The 13,299-nt window shown below is 42.7% G+C and overlaps 1 protein-coding gene across 4 annotated transcripts in view; it reads right to left on the bottom strand.

Moving 5' to 3' along the window:
• The window catches only part of mindy2 (MINDY lysine 48 deubiquitinase 2), a 104,191-nt gene extending 92,466 nt beyond the window's left edge, over positions 1-11,725 (bottom strand). For all 4 annotated transcript variants that reach the window (XM_063065748.1, XM_063065746.1, XM_063065747.1 and 1 more), the window contains exons 1-2: positions 10,822-11,725; positions 10,321-10,378 (exon numbers count right to left, since the gene is read on the bottom strand). In XM_063065748.1, the coding sequence (XP_062921818.1) occupies positions 10,321-10,378; positions 10,822-11,592 (829 nt within the window). In that variant the 5' untranslated portion in view covers positions 11,593-11,725. The remainder of the gene's footprint in view (positions 1-10,320; positions 10,379-10,821) is intronic.
• Positions 11,726-13,299: the final 1,574 nt, after the last annotated feature.

Below are 13,299 nucleotides of genomic sequence, written 5' to 3'. Positions count from 1 at the left end.
TGTTCTCCCCTGGTCCACTCTCCTCTCCTATCAGGTTCCTTCTTCAGCACTTTACCTTTCACACCCATCACCTCCCAGTTTCACTTCATCCCCTCTTTCCTCACCCATACATCTTCCCCGTTCGCTTGGCTTTGCCTGTCTGACTTCTTTTCTTTTCCTTTATAGTTCTGATGAAGGGTATTGGCCCAAAATGTTGACTGTTTATTCATTTCCATTAGATGCTGCCTAACCTGCCCAGTTCCTCCAGAATTTTGTGTGTTACTCTAGGTTTCCAGCACCTGCACAATCTTGTATATGATCTGTTCTGCACTCCAGATTTAAAAATTCTAATAAAAATCTATTTAAAACCCTTGGAAGACAATTACTTCTCAGTATACTATTAACAAAGAACTATTCAATTCAAGAAGTTGTCTTTTGCACTATAACTTTAAAACTTCATTTTTTATTAGGTTTGGCTCCTACTACTTGTATCTGATTATGCATGATTATGCTCATCGAGCCTTTACTAACTTAACATCTGTTTTAATCTATATCTATAGATTAAAACTCCATACAAATCCAAAATCTCCATCACCTACAAATAGCTTAGATTCACGAAGCTCTACAAGTATAATCTCCAAGACATCAACACTAATACACATTCAAGTTGCTGTTTCAGTAGTTCCCTGATGCTAAATAAAATTTAACCAGGGAACACACACAAAAGTTGCTGGTGAACGCAGCAGGCCAAGCAGCATCTCTAGGAAGAGGTATAGTCGACATTTCGGGCTGAGACCCCTTGTCAGGACTACGAAGGGTCTCGGCCTGAAACGTTGACTGTACCTCTTCCTAGAGATGCTGCTTGGCCTGCTGTGTTCACCAGCAACTTTTGTGTGTGTTGCTTGAAATTCCAGCATCTGCAGATTTCCTCGTGTTTGCGTTTTGAAACTTAACCAGGGTCCTGGTTTCTATTTAATGCCCATCATTCTTTCAGGCATTACAGACCAGATCATAATTTACTGCATGAAAAAGAATTTTCTTCTGCCCTCTGGTTCTTTGCCAATTATCTTAAATTAGTGTCGTGTCTTTTTTTCAACTCTGGAAAGAATTCTTACTTTATCGTAGCAAAATCCCTCTTAAAACTCTCCTAACCTCCTCTACACTAAAGAAAATACTCTGTTCTCTATTTCTCTTTACTTAACAGAAGTTCCTCATCCCCAGTTATGACATAGAAAGCCAAAGATTCCACAGGCTATTTAAAAGACAACAAAGCAGCTTTTGTGAATTTCCTACCAGCTCAAAAGATTTGCGTGAAAACTACAATTACTAGTCTACAGATACAGCCTGTAAGGGAAGCAACCAAGTGGATTGTTTATTAGTATCAGATTTATTGAATGCTGTTACACTTTGTAAGTGTGAGTATTCCGTTACACTTCACTTATGCATTGTAGGTTAAAGGCATTTAAATGAACTGCTCACTATTCCGGTGTCTAGGCACCATAATATGTATGAGCAATTACAAATGAAGTAACAAATTACAAATGAAAGGAAGCTAGTCAATAATACCCAAAGGTTTTTTTTCAGATAAAAAAAATAACAGAGGCGAGACTGAATTCGGACCATTGGAAAATTACACTGGAGAGGTTGTAATGGGAGGGGAACTTAATTAAGTGTTTTGCATCAGTTTTCACTATAGAAGTCAATAGCAAATGCCAGAAATGCATAAGTGTGAGAGGGCAGAAGTAAGTGGTGCTTGGGAAGATGAAGGGTCTGAAGGTAGATAAATCACCTGGACCAGATGAACTGCATCTGAGGGTTCTGAAAGAGGTAGCTGAAAAGATTGTGGAGGCATTAGTAATGACCTTTCAAGAATCACTAGATTCTGGAATGGTTCTGGAGGTCTGGAAAATTGCAAATGACACTCCATTTTAAGAAGGAGGGAGGCAGAAAAAAAGGAAATTATAGGCCAGTTAGCCTGAATTCAATGATTGGTAAGATATTGGAATCCATTACTAAGAATGATGGTTTGAGGTACTTCGAGGCACATAATAAAATAGACCAAAGTCAGCATGGTTCCCTTAAAGGGAAATCTTACCTAACAAATCTGTTGTAATTCTTTGAGGATTCAACAAGCAGGATAGACAAATGAGAATCAATAACACAAAATAATCTGCAGATGCTGTGATCAAAGCAACACTTTCAGTACGCTGGATGAACTCAGCAGGTCAGGCAGCATCAGTTAGAAACGATGAGTCGACATTTTGGGCCGGAACCCTTCATCAGGACTGAACAATGAAGGAGGGGGAAGGATTTGAAGAATGTTTGTAGGTTCGGTTGAAAGACCAGTAATTTGAAAGACAAGGGGGTGGGGGAGGGGAAGCATTGACGTCATAGCCCTGAAAACAATGGGTAGTAGAAGAAGATAATTCCCTCCCCCTCCCTTCCTCTATCCCTATTTCACTCTACCTCCCCCCCCCAGCTCCCTCATGGTTCCGCCTCCTTCTTCTACTACCCCTTTGTAATCACTACACTAACTTTCCTCAGGTGCAATACTGTATAATACCTTATAAACTCACCCAAATTGTTGATGTAGAATTGAATTCAATTAGTTCCTAAGAATAAATACCCCCTGTTTGAAAGATCCAACAGTGTGGTAGACTTTCAACAGACCAAACTAAAATGTAGAAAGAACAGCATTCAAGTCAAGTCAGGGAAATGATAATAGGGAAACACATATTTGGTGAAGGGTACAAAACAAAGGCACTGAACATAACTCAAGAACTCAGTGCAGTTCATCAAGAAAAAGTGGAAAAATATGAAATCACAGCCACACTGCCACCCCTCTAAACTTAGTTGCCAGAGAAGAATAGTACTTCTAAGAGAGGCTACTGCAACACCAAAAGTCACTCTAAGTGAGCTGCAAAAGTCAATGGCTCCAAATGGAAATAGGTTCATGGCACCACAATCTCTAAGGCAGGGATGGCCAACCTTTTACATTCCATGCGTCAATTTTTTCACTCAGGAGTTCAAGTGTGCCATACAACTCTTGTACCCCCATTCAATTCTCGCAAAAATATGTTAATATAGAACTCGTGTATTAAAAAAAATCACATCTGAACTCATGCATGAAAAAACTGACACATGGAATGTAAAAGGTTGGCCACCCCTGCTCTAAGATCTTGCACAAAAAGGGCATTTATTGCAAGAGTGGTAAGGAAGAAGCCCTGGCTGAAAAAAAAAAGCATACCCTTGCCCATGAAGACATTGCAAAGTGTCACTTAGAAGATACTGCAAAGATGAAGAAGAAGGTCTTGCAGTTGGATGAGACTAAAGTGGAACTTCTTGGCCTCAACACTAAGCAGTACATGTGACATCCAATACTGCACATCAACCAGGTAACACCATCCCTACTGTAAAGTATAGCGGAGGTAGTGTCAGGCTAAGGGGATGCTTTTAAGCAGCAAGGTCAGGATTGATCTGATCATATGCATTGGTCATGATCTTTCAACAATTACTTAATTCTGGCATAGTCCCAGAGGACTGGAAGATTGCAAGTGTCACTCCACTCTTTAGGAAGGGGGGGGTGCAAAAGGAAGGAAATTATAGGCCAGTTAGCCTAACCTCAGTGGTTGGGAAAGTGTTGGAGTCTATTATTAAGGACGAGGTTTTGAGGTACAGGTCGACCTTCGCTAATCCAGCACCATTGGGACCTGAGGAGTGCCATATTAGTGAAAATGACGAATTACAGAAGGATCACAATCAGCATAATCAGTGCCGGATTATCGAAGGAACTGGATTACAGGTAGTCGGATTAGTGAAGGTCGACCTGTACTTGGAGACTAATGATAAAATAAGTCAAAGACAGCATGGTTTCTGTAAAAGGAAATCTTGCCCGACAAATCCATTCTTCAAAGTAGTAACAAGCAGGGTGGACAAAGGAAAGGCAGTGGGTGTCATTTACTTGGGTTTTCAGAAGGCATTTGGTAAAGTGCCACATGAGGCTGCTTAATAAGATAAAATCCTAGGGCGTTATAGGAAAGATACTGGCATGGATAGAGGAATGGCTGACAGGCAGGAGGTAGCAGGTGGAAATAAACGGGGCCTTTTCCGGTTGGCCCCCGGGGTCACTGGGATCGCTACTTTTCATTATTGCTTGTCAATGATTTGGATAATGGAATTGATGACTTTGTGGCAAAGTTTGTGCATGATGTGAAGTAGTTAGAGGGGCAGGAAGTGTTGAGGAAGCAATGAAATTGCAGCAGGATTTAGTCAAATTAGAAGAATGGGCACAAAAGTGGCAGTTGGAATACAGTGTTGGAAAATGCTTGATAATATGTCTTGGTACAAGGAACAATAGTGCAGCTTATCTAAATGGGGAGGTTCAAACATCAGAGGTGCAAAGGGACTTGGGAGTCCTTGTGCAAGACTCCCAGAAGGTCAATTTACAGGTTGAGTCTGCAGTAAAGGCGGCAGAAGCAATGTGAGCATTTAGTTCAAGAATAGAATATAAAAGCAAGGAGATACTGCTGTGCCTTTAAGACACTAGTCAGGCCACACTCGGAGTATTGGGCCCCACACCTCAGAAAGGATGTGTTGCCATTGGAGAAAATCCAGAGGAGATTCACGAGAATGATTCTGGAATGAAGGTGTTAACATACGAGGAGCATTTAGCAGCTTTGGGTCTGTACTCACTGGAATTTAGAAGAATGCTGGGGAGTGGGGGGGAATCTCATTGAAGAGCACCAAATGTTGAAAGGACTAGATCAGGTGCATCTGGAGAGGATACTTACTATGGTGGGGGTATCTAGAACTAGAGGGTAGAGCCTCAAAACTGAGGGGTGACCTTTTAGAACAGAGATAAGGAGGAGTCTTTTTAGCCAAAGAGTGGCGAGTCTGTGGAATGCTCTGCCACAGACTGCGGTGTAAGTCAGGTCTATGGGCATATTTAAGGCAAAAATTGATAATTTCCTGATCGATTAGAGCATCAAAGGATATGGTGAGAAGGCAGGTGTATGGGGTTGAGTGGGATCCAGGATCATTCATAATGGAATGGCTGAGCAGATTCGATGGGCTGAATAGCCCAATTCTGCTCCTATGTCTTATGGTCAGGGAAGAAGAATACTGCTAAATACAGAGAGATCCTGGATGAAAACCTACTAGCCTCTGCCAGAAAGCTTAAACTAGGGAGGACATCCGTCTTTCAACAGGACAGTTACCAAAAGCTCACTGCCAGAGCAACCATAGAGTGGCTTCAAATGAAGAAAATTGATGTCTTTGAGTGGTTCAGTCAGAGTCCTGATCTTAACCTGATTGAATATCTCTGAAAAGACCTCAAGATTGCAGTCCACCACTGCTCACCAACAAACCTGGCAGAGCTTGAACGATTTTGCAAGAACGAATGGGCAAATCATGTTCCATCATGTTGTACAAAGCTAACAGAGATTTATCTAAAAAGAACATTAGCTGTAATAGCTCCAAGAGGTGGTTCAACTAAGTACTGGGCAAAGGGGCAGGGGTGAATACTTTTGAACTTCTGACAATTCTGTTTTTGAATTTTAGTTTTTCTTGCTCTACAATCTTCCATGTTTTTTGGGCTCTACTGTGAAAAACGGAGCACGTGGTTCATAAATAAACAATCTCAGTTAAATCAATCACAATCCCTTGTTGTAATACTCATTTATGTGATCAAAGGATTGGAGGCTTAATACTTTTACAAGGCACTGCAGTGTAGGGAAGTGTATGGTCATGCACTTTGGCAGAAGAAATAAGGTGTAGACTATTTTCTACACAGGGAGAAAATTCAAAATTCACAAGTGCAAAGAGAATTGGGAGTCTGTGCAGGATTCCTTAAAGGTTAACTTGCAGGTTGAGTCAGTGATAAGGAAGGCAAATGCAATCTTAGCAATTCCAGATGACTAGAATATAGAGTCCAGAGGACCATAATATGGTGGAATTCTTCATTAAGATGGAGAGTGACATAGTTAATTCAGAAACAAAGGTTCTGAATTTAAAGAAGGGTAACTTTGAAGGTATGAGACGTGAATTAGCTAAGATAGACTGGCAAATGATACTTAAAGGGTTGACGGTGGATATGCAATGGCAAGCATTTAAAGGTTGCATGGATGAACTACAAAGATTGTTCATCCCAGTCTGGCAAAAGAATAAATCAAGGAAGGTAGTGCACTCGTGGCTGACAAGGGAAATTAGGGATAGTATCAATTCCAAAGAAGAAGCATACAAATTAGCCAGAAAAAGCGGCACACCTGAGGACTGGGAGAAATTCAGAGTCCAGCAGAGGAGCAAAAAGGGCTTAATTAGGACAGGGAAAAAAGATTATGAGAGAAAGCTGGCAGGGAACATAAAAACTGACTGTAAAAGCTTTTATAGATATGTGAAAAGAAAAAGATTGGTTAAGACAAGTGTAGGTCCCTTACAGTCAGAAACAGGTAAATTGATCATGGGGAACAAAGACATGGCAGACCAATTGAATAACTACTTTGGTTCTGTCTTCACTAAGGAGGACATAAATAATCTTCCGGAAATAGTAGGGGACTGAGGGTCCAGTGAGATGGAGGAACTGAGGGAAATACATGTTAGTAGGGAAGTGGTGTTAGGTAAATTGAAGGGATTAAAGGCAGATAAATCCCCAGGGCCAGATGGTCTGCATCCCAGAGTGCTTAAGGAAGTAGCTCAAGAAATAGTGGATGCATTAGTGATAATTTTTCAAAACTCTTTAGATTCTGGATTAGTTCCTGAGGATTGGAAGGTGGCTAATGTAACCCTGCTTTTTAAAAAAGGAGGGAGAGAGAAACCAGGGAATTATAGACCGGTTAGCCTAACATCGGTGGTGGGGAAAATGCTAGTCAGTTATCAAAGATGTGATAACAGCACATTTGGAAAGCGGTGAAATCATCGGACCATGTCAGCATGGATTTGTGAAAGGAAAATTATGTCTGACGAATCTCAAAATTTTCTGAGGATGTAACTAGTAGAGTGGATAGGGGAGAACCAGTGGATGTGGTATATTTGGATTTTCAAAAGGCTTCTGACAAGGTCCCTCACAGGAGATTAGTGTGCAAACTTAAAGCACACGGTATTGGGGGTATGGTATTGATGTGGATAGAGAATCGGTTGGCAGACAGGAAGCAAAGAGTGGGAATAAACGGGACCTTTTCAGAATGGCAGGCAGTGACTAGTGGGGTACCGCAAGGCTCAGTGCTGGGACCCCAGTTGTTTACAATATATATTAATGACTTAGACGAGGGAATTAAATGCAGCATCTCCAAGTTTGCGGATGACATGAAGCTGGGCAGCAGTGTTAGCTGTGAGGAGGATGCTAAGAGGATGCAGGGTGACTTGGATAGGTTAGGTGAGTGGGCAAATTCATGGCAGATGCAACTTAATGTGGATAAATGTGAGGTTATCCACTTTGGTGGCAAAAACAGGAAAACAGATTATTATCTGAATGGTGACCGATTAGGAAAAGGGGAGGTGCAACAAGACCTGGGTGTCATTATACACCAGTCATTGAAAGTGGGCATGCAGGCACAGCAGGCGGTGAAAAAGGCGAATGGTATGCTGGCACTCACAGCAAGAGGATTCGAGTACAGGAGCAGGGAGGTACTACTGCAATTGTACAAGGCCTTGGTGAGACCACACCTGGAGTATTGTGTGCAGTTTTGGTCTCCTAATCTGAGGAAAGACATTCTTGCCATAGAGGGAGTACAAAGAAGGTTCACCAGATTGATTCCTCGGGTGGCAGGACTTTCATATGAAGAAAGACTGGATGAACTAGGCTTATACTCGCTGGAATTTAGAAGACTGAGGGGGGATCTTATTGAAACATATAAAATCCTAAAGGGATTGGACAGGCTAGATGCAGGACGATTGTTCCCGATGTTGGGGAAGTCCAGAACGAGGGGTCACAGTTTGAGGATAAAGGGGAAGCCTTTTAGGACCGAGATGAGGAAAAACTTCTTCACACAGAGAGTGGTGAATCTGTGGAATTCTCTGCCACAGGAAACAGGTGAGGCCAGTTCATTAGCTATATTTAGGAGGGAGTTAGATATGGCCCTTGTGGCTAAAGGGATCAGGGGGAATGGAGAGAAGGCAGGTACAGGGTTCTGAGTTGGATGATCAGCTATGATCATACTGAATGGTGGTGCAGGCTCGAAGGGCCAAATGGCCTACTCCTGCACCTATTTTCTATGTTTCTATAAGAGTAAAGATGCAATGCTGAGGCCTTATAAGGCATTGGTCAGAATGTGCTTGGAATATTGTGAGCAGTTTTGGGCCCCTTATCTAAGAAAAGACATGCTGGCATTGGCGAGGGTCCAGAGGTTGTTCATGAGAATGATTTTGGGAATAAAAGAGTTCACATATGAGGAGCATTTGATAGCTCCCGTACTCCCTGGAGTTTAGAAGAATGAGGGGAGATCTCATTGAAACCTATCGACTATTGAAAGGTCTGGATAGAGGGATGTAGGAGGATATTTTGTATAGTGGGTGAGTCTAGGACCAAAGGGCACAGCCTCAGACTAGAGGGATATCCATTTAGAACAGCGATGAGGAGGAATGTCTTTAGCCATAGGGTAGTGAATCTGTGGAATTCACTGAATACATTCAAATCGAAGGTCAATAAGTTCGATTGGTCAGGGCAAAGGTTATGGGGAGAAGTCAAGAGAACGGGGTTGACAGGGATAAAACAGCCACGATGAAATGGCATAGCAATTCTGCTCCTATGTTACATCGTTTAAGTCCTTATTAATGCTAACTCTCAAGATACTGGTGTAGGAAGCCTCAGTGATGGCAATGACACTGAAGCAGCAAAGGGAGTTGATTAGATTCCCTCCTGTTGTGAATGAGCTACACAAGTGAAAGTGATGGCCTGCACCATATCAGCTTAAGGCTACATATCATCCTGACTCCATTGCATCTGATGTGGACAAAATCATTAGTTAAAGCACAGATGGAGGAGAATGCTTAATGACCAACAGTCCCATTTTGGATCCTAGGGCAGAAGATAATCATTGATGAAACAACTTAAAAGTTACTTCAGTCAAAGATACTACAAGAAAGTTCCCATGAAAGTACTTTACAGTTAAAGTGTTTTACATTTTAGCTGAAGCAAACAAGAAGTCCATCTTTCAATAGGACAATAACTGAAAGCACAGTGCCAGAGCAACCATGGAGTGGTTTCAAATGAAGAAAATTGATGTCCTTGAGTGGTTCAGTCAGAGTCCTGACCTTAATCCAATTAAACATCTGTCAAGACCTCAAGATTACTGTCCACCACTGCTCACCAACAAACCCGACACAGCTTGAGCAATTTTGCAAGAACGAATGGGCTCATCTTACTCCATCACGTTGTGCAAAGCTAATAAAGACTTATCCAAAAAGATTACTGGTTGTAATAGCTCCGAGGGGTGGCTCAACTAAGTACTGAGCAAAGGGGGAAGCGTTGCCTATTTTATAACTGGAGAGAAAATCCAAAAAATTGAGGTGCAAAGGGTCTTGGGAGTCCTTGTGCAGGATTCCCTAAAGATTAATTTGCAGGTCGAGTCTGTGGTGAGGAAGGTTAGCATTCATTTCAAGAGGACAAAAAGCAAAGATATAATGCTGAAACTTTATAAAGTAATGGTGTTGTGAGCTGTTTTGGGCCCCTTATCTTAGAAATGAAGTGCTGAAACTGAAGAAGGTTCAAAGAAGGTTCAGAAAAATGATTCCAAGATTGAATGGTCTGTCATATGAAGAGGGTTTGATGGCTCTGGGCCTGTATTCACTAGAATTCAGAAGAATGAGGGGAGAACTCATTGAAAGCTATCGAATAGTGAAAGGCCTTGATAGAATGGATGTGGAGAGGATATTTCCCATGGTTGATAAGTCTAGGACCAAAGGGGACAGCCTCAGAATAAAGGGATGTCTTTTTGGAAAGGAAACGAGGAGGAATTTCTTTAACCAGATAGCAGTGAATCTGTGGAATTCTTTGCCACATGCAGATGTGGAAGGCAAGTCTTTATATTTGCAGCAATGATTGACAGATTCTTGATAGGTCAGGATATGAAGGGACACCTGGAGAAGGCAGGGGGTTGGGGCTGAAAGGCAAATTGGATCAGTCGTGATGAAATAGCAGAGCAGACTTGATGGGCCAAATAGCCTAATTCTGCTGTTATATTTTAAAGTCTTCTAACTTTGCAATGAAACATTTCAAGTATTGTAGAATTTCCAGCCTTTCATTTGACAAAGAAAAAAAAAATTAGTAGCTTCACAATAAGGCTATAACACTGAAACAATTTCAAATGTATAACAATTCACTTTAGGATCAAGAAAAAGCAATCTTACCCAAGTACTCCATTAACTGCTCTGCTGTTATAATTTCGATCATGGGTGGTAGTTTAATCTACAGTAAAAATGGACATTCATAAATTGCATGCAAAACAGAAACTTTACATTTATATATCACCTAGTAAAATATCACATCCAAAGAATGCTATAGGATCATAAGTGAAAACGACAAGAGTATCTCAAAAGAAAGGCACAAGAATTCTCTCCCTTCCAGCCTTGCACATTATGCACTTCCCCACTTTCTTCACCCACCACAGGCAAGAATGCCTTTAGCCATCTTAATCAAGCTCCAAATCGGAGTACATCAATGCATTGTAGCCTGGAGGATAGAAAGATAGTAAGGGCTAGGACACGCAGAGATTTGAATATGAAGAATAGGATTTTTAAATTGATGCCGAGACAAACCAAGGCTTTTGTCTTAACGATGAGTGCAAGAATGGTGTCAGCTAAATTGGCATCACTATATTATTAAGAAACTTCCAACACTATAAATTATACCTTCCATGCCAAAAGAAGAACGTTCATGATCGCAAGTAGAGGACAAGGGCCATTTTCATTCTGTGTAATAATGGGCGTGTTTTCTGTTTTCCATTTGATCCACTTTATATGATAAACTGACTGTCCGGGGAATCTTTCCTTTGAACCAGATGGTTTGGCAACACCATCCTTGTTATTCTCTTCGCTCTGTAAAGTGAGAGCCAGGCCTCGATCTTCAGTCCCCTCACTATTAAGGTCAGAACTGGGACAAGAGTTCAAATTAGAAAAGGACTCGAGAGAGTCAATGCTTCGCGATTCACCAGGCAGGCTTTGGTCACTGGCGCTGTGGTTCTTGTCACAGTCGGGAGTTTCAATCGGGCTACATTCCTCCTGCGGTTGATTATTCGTGGGCTGTAGAGCAAGGCCGGGCAGAGCATCCTTCCTCGGGCCGGTTGCAGCCCCCTCACTCACTTCGCTCATCTTGTTTACCAAGTTCTGCTGAGGGCCATCCCTGACTTTTTCTTCCCGGCCGGGCGTGCCCTCCTCCTCTCCCTCATTCTCCTCCCGCTGCAGTGGTGCAGCGCCGTTTGAGCACGGAGCATCGGTCTGGGCAGCGGCCCCTCGATGTGCGGGGACGGCCGCCGAGCGGCTCGAAGCCGCTGCCCCGGCCCCCAGACTCTCCGTGCCCTTCGGCCGCTCACCGCTGCCATCGCCCCTGGCAACGGCCGGCCCCGCTCCCACTCCCTCCACGGCCACGCCGTCGCCCCGTTCGGCACCGGCATTACTTTCCATGTGTTTCCAGGCAGGGTGCGTGGGTGGGGGGAGAGGGAGGGAAAAGGGAGGGAAAGGAGAGGAGGGAGTGTCGAGGTGTTTACATGGAAGAAGCTTCCAGCCGCTGACAGGCAGCCGCCATGACACTGCCAGCCGCCCGTGACGTCAGACTCCCGCGTGCCCACACTCCGCCCAGCCGCTCTGCCATGCCCCGAAAATCCCTGCGAGTGTGGTGTACGGACATGAACATTCTCGTTTTTATTAAAATTGCAAACAAAAATCCTGCAGAAAGTGGTTGGAGTCTATTTCCACTTAACGTGCGCTCAACCTCTTTCGTTGCCTTCTGCAAAATGCTGAGGAAAGTGTTTGCAACCGCATCAATATCTGATCCCCCCCCCCCGAGAGATGCCTGTATTTCATAATTCTGACGACAGAGAGGATTACGGTCTTCCTCTTTAATGCGATAACATGAAAACAAAGGAACACTATCTGGCAGGAAATTGAGATCAGTGATTGTAAGCATGCGCCGTGGCGACCACGCCTATATTCTTAAAGAGGAATTAAAAGAAAACTGCATCAAAAAATATAGTGGAACTAAACTTTAGCCACTTGTGATGACACAATGGCACTTTAATTTAAAAAAGTTGAATTGCGTTGAATCGTAGCTCAGTGTCGGCAGGACATGAGAAAGTTCCCCCTCCCTATCAGATCTGCCCCCTCCATTGACTCTTTTAAATCCAGGCTCAAAACTTACCTTTATTCACTTGCTTTTGAATCTTCCTGATGTGGCTGATTTTTGTCTTGTGCCTAGGCTCATGTGTTGTTTATTTTGTGCCTATAAGCTGTGTACCTTGTTGTTTATATCTGTGTTTATTGTATTTGTGATTTTAGCTACCTGTTATGGATTATACAGCACTTTGGTCAACATGGATTATTTTTAAATGTGCTTTATAAACAAATTTGACTTGACTTGACCCCGCCTAGAAAACTAGGCATATTTTAATGTTATCCTCTGGTTTAACCTGTAACCAAGGCCAATAATTCATAAGGATGCAAAAAATCGAGCAGCACCATTTGGGGAAAGAATCATATTTAATTACAAACATCATCAGGAAACAAATCTCAGTGTTGTTTGTGGGAGCTGTCAATGTAAAAATTGGTTGCTATGCTTCCTACATCACAACATTTCCTGCACTTAGTTTTTAATACGTTAGTTTCTAAATTTTGCAAAACTAATCACAAATGAAAACAATTGCTGCAAGCCTGCAACCACCATGGAGTTGTTATACGTGCACGATGCACCCTCAGCACCAATGAAATGATTCTTCAAAAGAGTCAAAACCTTTATCAGCAATTAGCAAATGTACAAACTTGATACGATCAAGCAACACACACAAAATGCTGGTGGAACGCAGCAGGCCAGTCAGCATTCACAAGAAGAGGTGCAGTCGACGTTTTGGGCCGAGACCCTTTGTCAGGACTAACTGAAAGAAGAGATAGTAAGAGATTTGAAAGTGGGAGGGGGAGAGGGAAGGGGAGATCCGAAATGATAGGAGAAGGCAGGAGGGGGAGGGATGGAGCCAAGAGCTGGAAAGTTGATTGGCAAAAGGGATACAAGGCTGGAGAAGGGAGAAGGTCATGGGACAGGAGGCCAAGAGAGAAAGAAAGGGGGACGGGTGCACCAGAGGAAGATGGAGAGCAGACAAGGTGTAATTGTGAGGGGGACAG

This window comes from Mobula hypostoma, chromosome 13, assembly GCF_963921235.1.
Source record: "Mobula hypostoma chromosome 13, sMobHyp1.1, whole genome shotgun sequence".
Taxonomy (NCBI): domain Eukaryota; kingdom Metazoa; phylum Chordata; class Chondrichthyes; order Myliobatiformes; family Myliobatidae; genus Mobula; species Mobula hypostoma.
This window is presented reverse-complemented; position numbering and strand designations above follow the sequence as displayed.